The sequence below is a fragment of the Cervus canadensis genome, chromosome 11 (assembly GCF_019320065.1).
Source record: "Cervus canadensis isolate Bull #8, Minnesota chromosome 11, ASM1932006v1, whole genome shotgun sequence".
Taxonomy (NCBI): domain Eukaryota; kingdom Metazoa; phylum Chordata; class Mammalia; order Artiodactyla; family Cervidae; genus Cervus; species Cervus canadensis.
Window position 1 is genome coordinate 39320701 of NC_057396.1, and position 14993 is coordinate 39335693.

General features: G+C 38.4%; 1 protein-coding gene across 1 annotated transcript in view; it reads left to right on the plus strand.

The window, feature by feature from the left end:
- SBF2 (SET binding factor 2) overlaps positions 1–14993 on the plus strand; it is a 410909-nt gene that overhangs the window by 370994 nt on the left and 24922 nt on the right. Inside the window, exons 31-33 of the mRNA XM_043481847.1 lie at positions 1905–2081; positions 4263–4364; positions 5070–5255. Of these exons, the coding sequence (XP_043337782.1) occupies positions 1905–2081; positions 4263–4364; positions 5070–5255 (465 nt within the window). The remainder of the gene's footprint in view (positions 1–1904; positions 2082–4262; positions 4365–5069; positions 5256–14993) is intronic.

A 14993-nucleotide genomic window follows, 5' to 3' on the forward strand; every position in this document is an offset into this window, starting at 1 on the left:
TAACAAAAAAAGACCTGTATACCACAGGGAACTATACTCAGGAATATAAATGTTCAAATATCTGGGTAAATATATCTGGATTATAATAAATGTTTTAAATTGTATATAGCTTTTAAAGTAAAGCAAAAGTTTAAAAAAACTTGAAAATATGACTGATATTTTACACATAGATGATAAAGAAACTAAAATATCCAACAATTTGGAAAATTATCCAATGATTGAAATAATTATGAAGTCTATTATACAACATGGAGACATGTTATGGCTTGAGATAAAGAACCTAGCAGTTTGAGAACATGAGTTCCTTTCTGTTTTTCTTTATCATCTGTATGTAAAATTAGAGTAGCATACAGCTTTTTTATTTTTATTTTTTATTGAGATGTAATACAATCCACTAGAGGATTTTTTCCTACATTTTAGAGTATTTCTTTAGGGTAGATCCCTTAAGGTAGAATTACTAAGACAAAGAAACTTTTTTTCTTAATATATGTTGGAAATGCTCTTTAAAGGAAAAAAATACTTGGGAGTTTTTGCTTTTTATTTGAAAACTTTTATAGGCCTTGAAAAAATACTCTAGCCAGTATAAAACATGAAATGGACCCTATATATAATCTTTGGCAGCAATTTTGCTTAGTTGCGGTAAAATACAAATAACATAAAATTTACTGTCTTAACATACACTTTAGTAATGCTAATCACATTCACATTATTGTATAGTCAGTCTTCAGAAAACAGATGATCCAGTTTTGAGTAATTTGGGCAGGATATGAAGAGTGAAAAGAACATGAGAAAATTCATTCATTCTTTGCCATAAGAAGCTGGAGAACTTTTAAATCTTCAGAAGTAGGCAACTAGATTATCAGAATAAACTATTTCAGTGAGCCATCAATTTAGTGTTCTTTAGTTAATATTGAAAACTCACCTGGAAAAACTCCATGTGGATTAAAAGTACAAAAATTCCGTATGAATTTTTGAGTAAAAGTACTCAAATAAATATAGATTTAAATATATGTCCTTTTGAGTGGAAAAAATTGTCCATAAGTTAGAAATCAACAAAGCCTCTCATGTTTTACTGTATATCATTTTTTTATTATTGGCTTTAAAAGAATAGCTACAATATTAGTAGTCTTAGGACAGTGAGACAGTGATTTCTATTTCCTTCTCAATGTTTACTCTTTTTTTTTTTTCATTTTCACAGTGGCTATGTTTTACTTGCATAATAAGAAACAAATGTGTATGTCTATAAACTTTAAGTTGTAGAGCTTTGGAATCTCAATAGCATATTACCTTTTAATTGTAATGCACATCTTAGGGAGATTTAGTTTACAGTGTGGGATTAGTCATGCATCATTGGTTCCTCTTTAGACTTCCCGGTTCATGGCCTTATAAGAAAGTGAAAGTGAAGTCTCTCAGTCGTGTTCGACTCTGCGACCCCATGGACTATAGCTTGTCACGCTCCCCTGTCCATAGGATCTTCCAGGCAAGAGTACTGGAGTGGGTTGCCATTTCCTTCTCCAGAGGATCTTCCCAACCCAGGGATCAAACTCGGGTCTCCCATGTTGTAGGCAGATGCTTTACCATCTGAGCCACCAGGGAAATCCTCATGGCCTTATAAGTAGCTTCTATTTGGTGCTATAAGCTCCATCAGATAGATTCCAGTCTACAAGTAGCCTTTTCAAGTTCTCAGAGTGAGAAATCAAGTCAAACCACTAGACCTTACTGAATATCTCTTTCCAGCAATACTGACGCATTAGCCGCACAAGATTGACCTTCTTGACCCACTGCAGCCCCTGCAGCTCCTTGGCCTCAACTGACTGTATATTATTAAGCATTGCCCTGTTGAGAACATTGCTCTTTTACCTGTTACACTTCATCTGCCTAATTCTCTGCATCTTCATCCACAGAACTTCAAGTTAGAATTTGCTTTAAATTGTGAGTTTGTGCCTGTTGAATATCATGACATCCGACAAGTGAAAGCCAGTTTCAAAAAGCTGATGAGGGCTTGTGTTCCAAGTGCCATCCCTGCTGACTCAGAAGTGACCTTCCTAAGAGCCCTGGGAGACTCTGAGTGGTTCCCACAGGTAATATTTGGAGCAGCCTATCTTCTAACTTAAGTGAAAAGAGTCCCAAGGGGATATACAGAACTGATATTTGAGGAAAAGAATATTGTATTCCCCACTACCTGACACTCTCCCCTTCTTGTGTGTCCTCTATAAAGGCCTTTCAGTTCCAGGGCACCACGTGATGTAGGAGGTGCAGGGGTGGAATTCTTCCTTGGGTTTTTCTCTGTTACTGAAATTTGGTCTCCATAGGAGGCTAAGAAAGATTATTGTTTTTAGGTGGAAACTTTTTGATACGTAACAAATTTAATCAACATGTATTTATAAGGCTTCTGGTCTGTCATTAGCAGAGTGATAATTCAGGACAGAACGTGACTTCTATGTGGCTCCAAGGGCCTTTTCCTCTTACTTTCTCACTTTCTTTTTGTCTCTACCTGTTCCATCTCTCTGGATTTTGGATTCATCCCCCAAACCAGCCCACCAAAGGCACATTGGATGCCCTGAAGCCTTCTTAAAGTTTAGGAAAAACCACTTATCCTTCCTTCAGCTAAGTCAGTCTTGTGATGTTTTCAATTGAACTCCTATCAAGAAATTAAGGAAATAGGTATGCCAGCACATAACCCACATGTCTTCCAAACCACAGAAAGAATGGTATTTATGACATGCATGTTTCAGACACTGATGCAGACATTTGGCCAAGAGCCTCTCTGCAGTACAGCCGTGTCTGTAGGCCCCTCGTGCTTGTTCATTACTCCTCCTCCCCCCACAGGAGTGCACAGCCCCTCTCCCCCTGTCTACATCAACCTCCAAGTCTCCGACCTCTTTTTTTTCCCCCTTCCTTGCTTGAGGAGGAAACTGGATTGTTTCCCACAGTACACGGGACTAAAAAGGGGAAAAAAAAAAAGCCAGGAAATGATGTAAGCGCCCAGGGCAGTGACTATTCTCAAGGTACTTAAACTCTAGGAAAACAGCCACATATATAATTAGCTATAAATCTGTGTGAGGCTGTGTTAGTTACTGTTAAGGCAATTCAGTATACTTTGAAGTAGCCATGGAAGCTGAGCGATCAGGAGTCCCCTTCTGTTCCTAAGCTATGAGCCCCAGCCCCAAAATATTCCCACCACTCTACCTATCCATCTGTTTCTGCTATTGTGCATTCTGCTCCTTACTTCATAGTGGATCCATATCAGAAATTAGTGACTAAAAACAATGGAAAACATTGCCCCACTTCGGATATTGGCAATTTAAAAGTTTACTTAGAGCAAATGCTAACTAAGCCCAAGAGAATTCAGGCCTGGTAATAGTTGTGTTATAGGAACTTTTGGGTGAGGAGCTTCCCATTCCTGGAGGGGACACGTGCCTTGTTGCTGTTTTTAAAATAGCCTAGCTCTTTAAAATATGTTGGTGGGGGTGTTTAAATTCCAAGCTGGGTTCATTCTACAAATTATGTCGAGTGAGGCTTTAAAAAGTGTTTTTTAATCAGAATGTTACACATTTAGTTTTGAGATCTATATGCTCTGCTCACAACCTTGTTCATTAGGGACTTTGAGTCAATTGGCTTGGCTCAAAAAGCTGAGCACAAATGCAAGTTTTCTTCTCATTTAATACACAGTACAAATACTTAAGTGTACAATTCACATTTGATAGAAGCAATATCTTTTATAATTTCTCTAGGGAGATGCATTTTATATATATTTTGTAATATTTTTCTTTCTCCTAAGATTTTTGGTATAGATATTTTCTCTAATATGAGAGGTTTCTAAAATTTAAAAAGTGTACAGTTCAGTTAAAATAAAAAAATGAAAAATACATTTTAGTATATTTACAAAGTTGTGCAGCCCTCTGAGATAAAACATACTATACCACTTAATAAGAAATTTTAAATCCAATAACTGTATTGCAAGGGCCACTTAAAAACCTGTCTTTGCCATTCCATAGAATTATAGCTCTTCAGTTTTGAGGGGAATCTTGTGAGCTCAATTTATTTCATTATGTATCCCTTGAACACATTGTTTTAAATTTTGTCATTGTTTAATCTTGATTTTGAAGAAGAGTTTTAATTGTTTAAAATTTATATGATTCTTTGTTGTTGAAATATTTTATTCCTAACTTGTTTGATTATCTAAGGTTGATAGCAGGTGTGTCTGTTCTTGGTGCTCAGAAAGCACTTGTCTAAATGTGGCCTCTGTTCCTTTTTCTTAGCTTCATAGGATATTGCAGCTGGCTGTGGTTGTTTCAGAAGTACTTGAGAATGGTTCCTCAGTTTTGGTGTGTTTGGAAGAAGGCTGGGACATCACTGCACAAGTAAATTATTAAACCATATTTTCTGATAGTTTTATATTTGTGTTTCAACTGAATTATTTTAAAATTCTGCAGGTGAATCTTTCGTATAATGACTAATGTGTTTATGGACAGAGAAGGTCCTCTGTTAAACAGCACCTGGTATCCATCAAAAGGCTCTGTGCCAGGAGTTCCCAGGCCCTCCATAGCCTGGGCACTCTGACTCAGGTCATCAGGCTCCATGGAGCATCACCACAGATGTACCATGCAAGCGTGACCAGCAGTGTGGGACACAGACCATCTCTCCTATGTTTTGTCAGTTCTTTCTCTGGTTCTGTTAGCCCCTTCTTTACTCACGCCAAAGTGTGGGTATAATCTACAGGAAAATGTTAGTCTACATCTCCCAGAAGATGTAGGTTTGAAGTGATCCTCTGACCTTGTTGATTAACCTAGGAGAAAGCCACAGTCAGCAAACTGGCCAGGCAAGGATTAAATCCTTAATTCTCTGTAGAAAAATGTAACCAAAATGAATTTGAGTCTTACTTTTTAATGGAAAGCTTGTAGAATTAATACAGTTAGTTGTCCTGGACAGGTTAGTGAACAAATTTGCCATCCAGATAACTTTGCTTATAGAGTAGCTGTCATCAAAATGAAGTGCTTTGTCTTACTTAGCAATAGGAATTTTTCGGGACTGAAAGTAATGAAGTATCCAACCTGCTTGTGCCCTAGGTGACCTCCCTGGTTCAGTTACTCAGTGATCCCTTTTATAGGACACTTGAAGGCTTCCGGATGCTGGTCGAAAAGGAGTGGCTCTCTTTTGGTCATAAATTCAGTCAGCGGAGCAGCTTGACCCTCAGCTGTCAGGGCAGTGGTTTCACTCCAATCTTCCTACAGTTCTTAGACTGTGTACACCAGGTAAGTAGAGCAAGTTTAAATCGACCAGATACGAAAGCAAGGACAGAACTAGCATTTATTGAGTATTGCATCGCTGTGCCAGGTATCTTTATGTCACAACTCTGATAGACTCAGCCATAGACTTGATGAAATCTCAGCGGTAGATTTCTGGAGATGGAAAAGCAAAAGTAGTAGTTGGTTTCTTCTCTTTTAGTTTTTGTTTATTTATTTATTTATGGCTGCACTGGGTCTTCACTGCTGCACAGGCTTTCTCTGGTTGCAGCAAGCAGGGACTATTCTCTAGTTGCGGTGAGCAGCCTTCTCATTACAGTGGCTTCTCGTGTTGGAAGCATGTGCTCTAGAGTGGTAGGTCCTCAGTAGCTGCAGCACACAGGCTTCATTGCCCTGCAGCATGTGGAATTTTCCCAGACCAGGGATCAAACCCACGTCCCGTTCATTGGCAGGCGAATTCTTAATCACTGAACTGCCAGGGAAGTTCAAACTAGTTGGTTTCTGAAATTAAGACTGCTGAGCTGGTTGTTGAGCTTGACCCCAAGTGAAAGGGTTATTCTTGTTTAGTCACTAAGTCATGTCCGACTCTTTTGCAACCCCATGGACTATAGCTTTCCAGGCTCCCCCGTCCATGGGATTTCCTAGGCAAGAATACTGGAGTGGGTTGCCAATTTCTTCTCCAGGGGATTTCCCAACCTGGGGATCAAACCCACATCTCCTGCAAGGCAGGAGGGTTCTTTACCACTGAGCCACCAGGGAAGCCCCAAGTGAAGGGGTCAGCACTCTCAATTACCACCTACCAAGAGGAACAAACTTGGGCTTATTGCCTAAGAAGATTTGATCTAGTGTAGAATAGCAAAAATCTCAAGGTGATGGTGTGACCTGAAATCGTACACATGGTCTTCCCAGTTGGGGAAAACCCTACCTCGTGCCTGAGAATTTAGGAGAGGTAGAGCCTAACCCTCGAGAAAGAATCAGGGCCCGACCAGGCAAGCCTCTGAGGTTGAAAACAATGGCTCAGTTCTACTGGGTGACATAATCAGGACTAATCAAAGGGCCAGACAGAAACAAAGGTATGTAATGCAGTCAAATCCAGTGGGAACAGGGAGATGTGAATGTTCTGGGCTCCCTCCTACCTTCATCTCAGGCCTTGAGTCAGGATTGGGCTTGAGAATTAAATGGCACTGAGTTTGCAAGTTGAAGGTGTTGGCACCAGTGGCTAAATTGGCCTGGGAAGAACAAGGTTCACGCTTTCAATTGTGTTTCATCAACAGTGAATGGGTTCTGACATGTCAAACATATTTGTCAGAATGGTGAACCACTTTGAAATTGAAATACCTTGGCCTCAAGTATCTATTGGAAGGAAAAGTTAAAATGTTTTTAGGGACCAGTTTTGGAACTAGGTCATCTTATGTATGGTTATGTTTTGTTTTATATTCTATTAATCACTTCGCCAGCTTTATCAATTCACTTTATATTTTTAAAAATTTATATAAAGTGTATAATTCAGTAGTTTTTAGTACATTCATAGAGCTGTACAATTACCACAAGCAATTTCAGATTATTTTATCACCCAATAAACAAAATCCATACACATTAGCAGTGACTTTTACACCACCCCCACCTGGATGCCATTCCCAGCATACACACACACTGGAGATTATGTTTTTGATTGCTCCACAGCTTTTTAAAGACCTATTGAATAATTTTAATTGATTTGAGCAGGATCTGGAGACACTGGCCACAAGGTTGAGCTTATACTTTTAAACTCTTTGTAGCAAATGATATATTTGCTTCCTGTTGGAATATTAGCTTTTTGATTCAGATTCCTTTCAACAAATAGATGAGGGAAAAGTGTGAAGCCCATTGTCTGTGAAACAGAAAACTAAGACCAAAGGAAATGTGCAGGCCTTTTCTCACTTCTGGATAGGTGACAGCATACAAGTTCTTCGTGAAACACTTCTTATCTCACACTTACTATGCTAACCAAGTGCACTGGGCTATTTCCTGCCTCCCTGTCTATCTCCCACCCCCACCCCACCCCCCGCAATCATTATTAATACTTCTTGACCGCTTACTATATGCCAGGCACTAGTCTCAGCACTACATTTTATTTCATGATTCTTTCTAGGTAATCTTTGAACCTTTTCCAGGCCTCTTCATTTGTATTCTAATGAACCATCTACAGACTTCCTTGATAGCATCATCTATTAATGTCTGTTGCCTTCTACTTAGACTGAGAATTCTTGGGAGCAGGGTCTGTGTCATATTAGTCTTCATATCCCTAATATCTAATTGTAATTTCAGTCTCTGGAGTGTAGTATACCCTCAGTAAATAAGTACAACAAATGAATACATGAAAATTTGAATGACCACCTGGTTCAGCCTTGTTCAGGCTCTCGTTACCCTTCATCAGTCAGGACCATCTCGGATATCCTAAGTACAGTTGCTGATAAAATCTTCTGAATGCTCAGATATGATGCTGTTATCCTCTTTTACAAAAATCTTTAAAACAGACAGAAACTTTCAGTGGCTCTGTGTCATAAAGAATTACTCACATCCAACTTCAATGTAATACTGTCACAAATCACTTGAAAGGTTTTTAAGGCTCCTCACTGGATGCCTGTGTTGTCTCAATAAGTACACTCAATCAGTTTTACCCCTGCATGGAAATAATAACACTGTTTATTAAGTTGAATACTAGATGAAGCAACTGACTGTCTTTTAATGTTTTTGGCATATAAAACTGTGTATCTTTAACAATTAAAGTCACAGTCTTCATAATGTGGTGTTCACACTTAAAGAACACGTAGGGATTAAAAAGCACAATAGAAAAAAATCAATGAAACCAAGAGCTGGTTCTTTGAAAGGGTAAACAAAATCAACAAACTTCTGGCCAGGCTTACCAAAAAGAAAAGAGAGAAAACCCAGAAAAAACAAAATAAGAAATGAAAAAGGAGAAATCTCAGCTGATACCACAGAAATACAAAGACCATAAGAGAATACTATAAACAATTATATGCCAACAAATTTGGCAAGCTAAAAAAAAACAAAATGAACAACTTCTAGAAACATTGTTTTTAGTCACTAAGCCTTGTCCGACTCATTTTGCAACCCCATGGACTGTAGCCCACCAGGCTCCCCTGTCCATGGAGTTTCCCAGGCAAGAATACTGAAGTGGGTTGCCACTTCCTTCTCCAGAGGATCTTCGTGACCTAGGGATCAAACCTGTGTCTCCTGCATTGGCAGGTGAATTCTTTACCATAGACCCACCAGGGAAGCCCTCTAGAAGCATAAAACTCACCAAAATTGAATCAAGAAGAAATAGATAATTTGAACAGTGATCACTAGAAATGAAAGAACCTGTAATTTAAGAAAAAAAAACTCCCTACAAACAAAAGTCTAGGAACAGATGGCTTCACAGGTGAATTCTACCAAATATACAAAGAAGAACTTACACTGATTCTTCTCAAACTCTTCCAAAAGTTTGAAGAGGAGGGAACAGTCCCAAAGACATTATATGAAGCCACCATCAGTTACCCTGATACCAAAACCAGACAAAGATACCACTAAAAAAGAAAATTACACCTCAACATCACTCATTATCAGAGAAATGCAAATCAAAACCTCAATGAGGTAGCATTACATGCCAGTTAGAATGGCTACTCTCCAAAAGTCTACAAGCAATAAATGCTGGAGAGGGTGTGGAGAAAAGGGAACCCTCTTACACTGTTGATAGGAATGCAAACTAGTACAGCCACTATGGAGAACAGTGTGGCGATTCCTTAAAAAACTGGAAATAGAACTGCCATATGACCCAGCAATCCCACTCCTGGGCATACACACTGAGGTAACCAGATCTGAAAGAGACACGTGCACCCCAATGTTCATCGCAGCACTGTTTATAATAGCCAGGACATTGAAGCAACCTAGATGCCCATCAGCAGATGAATGGATAAGGAAGCTGTGGTACATATACACTATGGAATATTACTCAGCCATTAAAAAGAATTCATTTGAATCAGTACTAATGAGATGGATGAAACTGGAACCCATTATTCAGAGTGAAGTAAGCCAGAAAGATAAAGAACATTACAGCATACTAACACATATATATGGAATTTTAAAAGATGGTAATGATAAACCTATATGCAAAACAGAAAAAGAGACACAGATGTACAGAACAGACTTTGGGACTCTGTGGGAGAAGGCGAGGGTGGGATGTTCTGAGAGAATAGCATTGAAATAAGTATACTATCAAGGGTGAAACAGACCACCAGCCCAGGTTGGATGCATGAGACAAGTGCTCAGGGCTGGTGCACTGGGAAGACCCAGAGGGATGGGATGGAGAGGGAGGCGGGAGGGGGGATTGGGATGGGGAACACATGTAAATCCATGGCTGATTCATGTCAATGTATGGCAAAAACCACTACAGTATTGTAAAGTAATTAGCCTCCAACTAATAAAAATAAATGGGAAAAAAAAAAGACAATTACAGGCCGATATCTTTGGTGAATATAGATGCAAAAATTCTCAACAGATGTTAGCAAACTGGATCCAACAACACAGAGAAAAGATGATGCACCTTGGTCAAGTAGGATTCATCCCAGGTTTACAAAAATGGTTCAACATATGCAAATCAGTGTAATGCACCACATTAAAAAAGACAATCAAAAACCACATGATCATCTCAGTAGATGCAGAGAAACCATTTGGCAAAATTCAACATCCATTCATGATAAAAACTTTTACTAAAGTGAGTTACAGGGGACATATCTCAACATAATAAAAGCTATTTATGACAAACCCATAGCCAATATAATATTCAACAGTGAAAAGCTAAAATCTGGAACAAGGATGCCAACTCACACTTTTATTCAACTTAGTATTGAAAGTCCTAACCACAGCAATCATACAAGGAAAATAAAAGGTATCCAAATTGAAAGGAAGAGGTAAAATTGTCACTATATGCAGATGACATGGTACTATGTATAGAAAACACTACAGACACCATACAAAAACTACTAAATCTAATAAATAAATTCAGCAAAGTAACAGGATACAAGACTAACATTCAGTAATTGGTTGTATTTCTTTACACTAACAATAAAATGTCAGAAAGGTAGTGTAAAAAATAATATCTTTTCAAATTGCACCCCCCCCAAAAAAGTACTAGGAATTAACCAGACCAAGGAGATGAAAGACTTATACACTGAGAACTGTAAAATGTTGATAAAGGAAATTAAAGAGGCTTCACAGAACTAGAAAGATATCCTATGTTCTTGAATTGGAAGAATTAATATTGTTAAAATGGCAGTACTATATGAGAGTTGGACTATAAAGAAAGCCGGGCGCTGAAGAATTGATGCTTTTGAACTGTGGTGTTAGAGAAGACTCTTGAGAGTCTTGGACTTCAAGGAGATCCAACCAGTCCATCCTAAAGGAGATAGTCCTGGATGTTCATTGGAAGGACTGATGTTGAAGCTGAAGCTCCAATACTTTGGCCACCTGTTGCGAAGAACTGACTCATTTGAAAAGACCCTGATGCTGGGAAAGATTGAGGGCAGGAGGAGAAGGAGACGACAGAGGATGAGATGGCTGGATGGCATCACCGACACAATGGACATGGGTTTGGGTGGACTCCGGGAGTTGGTGATGGACAGGGAGGCCTGGCATGCTGCGGTTCATGGGGTGGCAAAGAGTTGGACACGACTGAGTGACTGAACTGAACTCAAAGCAATCTACAAAATTAATACGATCCCTATTAAATTACCCATGACATTTTTCACAGACCTAGAATAAATAATCCTAAAATTTATGTGGAACCATAAAAATCTAGAACTGCCAAGTAATCCTGAGAGGGAAGAAGACGAAGTAGGAAGCCTAACTGTCCCAGATTTCAGATAATACTACAAAGCTACATTAATCAAAACAGTGTGATATTGGTACAAAAACAGACTTATGGATCAATGGAATAGAATAGAGAGCCCAGGAGTAAATCCATGCACCTACCTACCATCAGTTAATCTTTGACAAAGGAAGCAAGAATATCAAATGGGAAAAAGACAGTCTTTTCACGTGGCGCTGGGAAAGTTGGACAGCTGCATGTAAATCAGTGAAGTTAGAACACACTCTTACACCATACACAAAAATAAACTCAAAGTGGCTTAAAGACTTAACCATAACACCATAAAAATCCTAAAAGAGAGCATTGGCCAAACATTCTCTGACATAAACTGTACCATTGTTTTCTTGGGTCAGTCTCTCAAGTCAATAGAAATAAAAATAAACAAATGGGACCTAATCAAACTTACAAGCTTTTGCACAGCAAAGGAAACCATTTAAAAAAAAAAAAAAAACTACTGAATGGGAGAAAATATTTGCAAATGATGTGAACAACAGGGTTTAATCTCCAAAATATACAAACAGCTCATATAACTCAACAACAAAAATAAACAGCCCAATAGAAGAATGGGCAGAAGACCTTAATAGACATATTTCTTCAAAGAAGATATACAGATGGCCAGTAGGCACATGAAAAGATGCTCAACATTGCTAATCATTAGAGAAATGCAAATCAAAACTGAAATGAGATACCACCTTCACCCATCACACCAGCCACCGTTAAAGTCCCCGAATAACAAATGGTAGAGAGGGTGTGGAGAAAAGGGAACTTTGCTACACTGTTGGTGGAAATGCAAGTTGGTGCAGCCACTATGGAAACAATATAGAAGTTCATCAGAAAACTAAAAACAGAATTACCATATGATCAGTAATCCCACTCCTGGGCATATACCTGGGCAAAACTATAATTCAAAAAGATAAATGCACTCCTAAGTTCATAGCGGCACTCTCCACAATAGCCAGGACATGGAAACAACCTAAATATGAATGGATAAAGAAGATGTGGTACATATATACAGTGAAATGCTACTCAGCCAGAAAAAAATGAAATAATGCCATTTACAGCAACATGGATGCAACTAGAGATTATTACACTAAGTATGTCAGAAAGAGAAAGACAAATACCATATGGTATCACTTTTATGTGAAATCTGAAGTATGGCGCAAATGAACTTATCTGCAAGACAGAAACAGACTCACAGACATAGAAATAAAACTTGTGCTTGCCAAGGAAGGTGTGGGGAGGAAGAGGGATGGATTGGGAGTTTGGTATTGGTCAGTGCAGACTATTACATTTAGAATGAATAAATGACAAGGTCCTATCGTATATAGCACAGGAAACTATATTCAGTCTCCCAGGATAAACCATAATGGAAAAGGATATTTTTTAAAATGTCTGTGTGTGTAACTGAGTCACTTTGCTGCACAAGAGAGAGTGGCACAACGTTGTAAATCAACTATGCTTCAATAAAAATAGACGTGGCCAAAAAAACATGTAGGAACAGAGACCAAATGGAAGGACATCTGAGTCACATCTCCCATCGAAATCTGACTCTGAGGCATAAATTCAATAAGAGGAATGGCAGGTAAAGTCACCCATGTAGACTTTTTAAAATAAGAATTAAACTGAACCCATGTCAAGTTTTTTGGGGCTTTTTTGGCCGCGCTACACAGCTTGCAGGAATCTTAGTCCCCTGACCAGGAATTGAACCCAGGCCTTCAGCATTGATAGTGCAGAGTCCTAACCACTGAACCACCAGGGAATTCCCCCATCAAGTTTTTCTTACATAAGAATTAGACTGAGAATAGGCCATTTGTTTATAAACTTCTTTACTAAGCACTTTAAGGTATTATCCGTAGGCATTTGAAAATATCCGTATTTTTGTTTTCACATTTTTTATCCTAAAATTAACTTGATTTTTTTTCAGCTAAAATGAAAGTTTGTAACTGTTCCTTTTTTGCAGCATGTTGAGGTGACATCGTCAGATTTCACAACATGAAATAAAGTTTAAAATAAATAAGTTTAGGGACTTCCCTGGTGGCCCAGTGGCTAAGACTCTGCATTCGCAATGCAGGGGGCCCAGGTTCTACCCCTGATTAGGGAACTAGATCCCACATGCCCCAACTAAGACCCAGTGCAGCCAAATAAATAAATATTTTAAAATAAAATAAGTAAATTTAACTGCTGCTTCCATAATAAGGGATTAAGACTCTAAAGACAGCTCTCCCCACCCCATCCCCAGAGCATAATTGTAAACTCAGACATGGGGAAAGGAAACATTTCAACAAATGGTAATGGAATACCTGGATATCTGTATAGAAAACTATGAACCCCAAATTCTTACATCCTTCACAGAAATTTGCCTGAAATGGATCATAGACCTAAATGGCTAAAGGAAATTTTTCAAGTAGAAAATAAATGATAAAAGAAGGAATCTTGGGATATAAGGAAGGACAAAAAGAACAAGAGAGAGTAAAATATGGGTAAATACAACATACTTTTCTTCTCTTGAGCTCCCTAAATTATTCTTAAAGCAAAAATTATAACGCTATTTGATGTTCCCAATATAGGTAGAGGAAATAGTTAAGACAGTTGGAAATGGAGGAGCACAAAGGGATGTGAAGGGAAGTAAGGTTTCCACACTTCACTGAAGCTGGTAAAATACCAACACCAGTTGACCATAACAATATATGCAGTGTAATATCTAGAATGACCACTAAAAAAGCTATATAAAGATAGACTCTCAAAAACACTATAGATAAGTCAAAATGGAATTCTAGAAAATGTTCAAGTAATCCATATAAGGCAGGAAAAGAAACAGGAAAAAAAATATAGAACTGAAGACAAAACTGTAAAATGACAGACTTCAGCCTTAACGTATCAATAATTGCATTAAATGGAGAGAGGCTAAACATAACATGACCTAGCAACATGCTTTTTATAAGAAACTCAGCTCAACTATGAAAGTATTGTTATAGAAGTTTTATTTATACTAGCCAGAAATTGCAGGGAAGAGGGGACACAATGTCTTAAAATAGGTAAATGGCTAAACAGACTGTGGTACATCCACACCACAGAACACTGCTCAGCAGTAAAAAGGGGTGAGCTGCTGATAACAGGCAACAATGTGAGTGGGTCTCCAGAGCATGATGCTGAGGAAGCAGTCTCAAATGCTCACACACTGTGATTCCATTAGCATAACATTTTCAAAAGTGACAAAATTATAGAGATAAGACCATTAACTACTGGTTGTGAGGGTTTGGAGATAGTGGGAGAATAGGTATGACTATAAAAGGGTATCATGAAAAACCATTATCCATCAGCTGGTGAACAGATGAACTAAGTCTGGCTCGCAGTGGAATATTACTCAGCAAGCAAAGGGAATGAAATACACGCAACATGGACATGTCTAAAAAGCATGATCAATGAAAAAAGAGAAATCTTATCACAAGGAGAATTTGTTTTTCTTATTTTATCTGTATGAGTTGGTAGATGTTAGCTAAACACATGTGGTAATCATTTCATAATATATACGTAATTCAGATGACCATGCTATATGCCTTAAACCTATACAGTGATGTATACCAACTATTTCTCATTAAAACCAGGGAGAAAAATAGGTTAAAAGGACTACAGACTACACACTATATGCTTATAGGATATCCTACAAAAGGCAAAATAGCGGTAGAAAAATAGATCGGTGGTTGCCTGGAACCAGTGGTCAGGGAAGGGAGTCAACTCCGAAGGGCATGAGCAAACTTCATAGGATGAGGGAACTATTCTGCATCCTCATTGTGGTGGCGGTTACACCACCACAATTACACAAATGTGTGACCAAAACG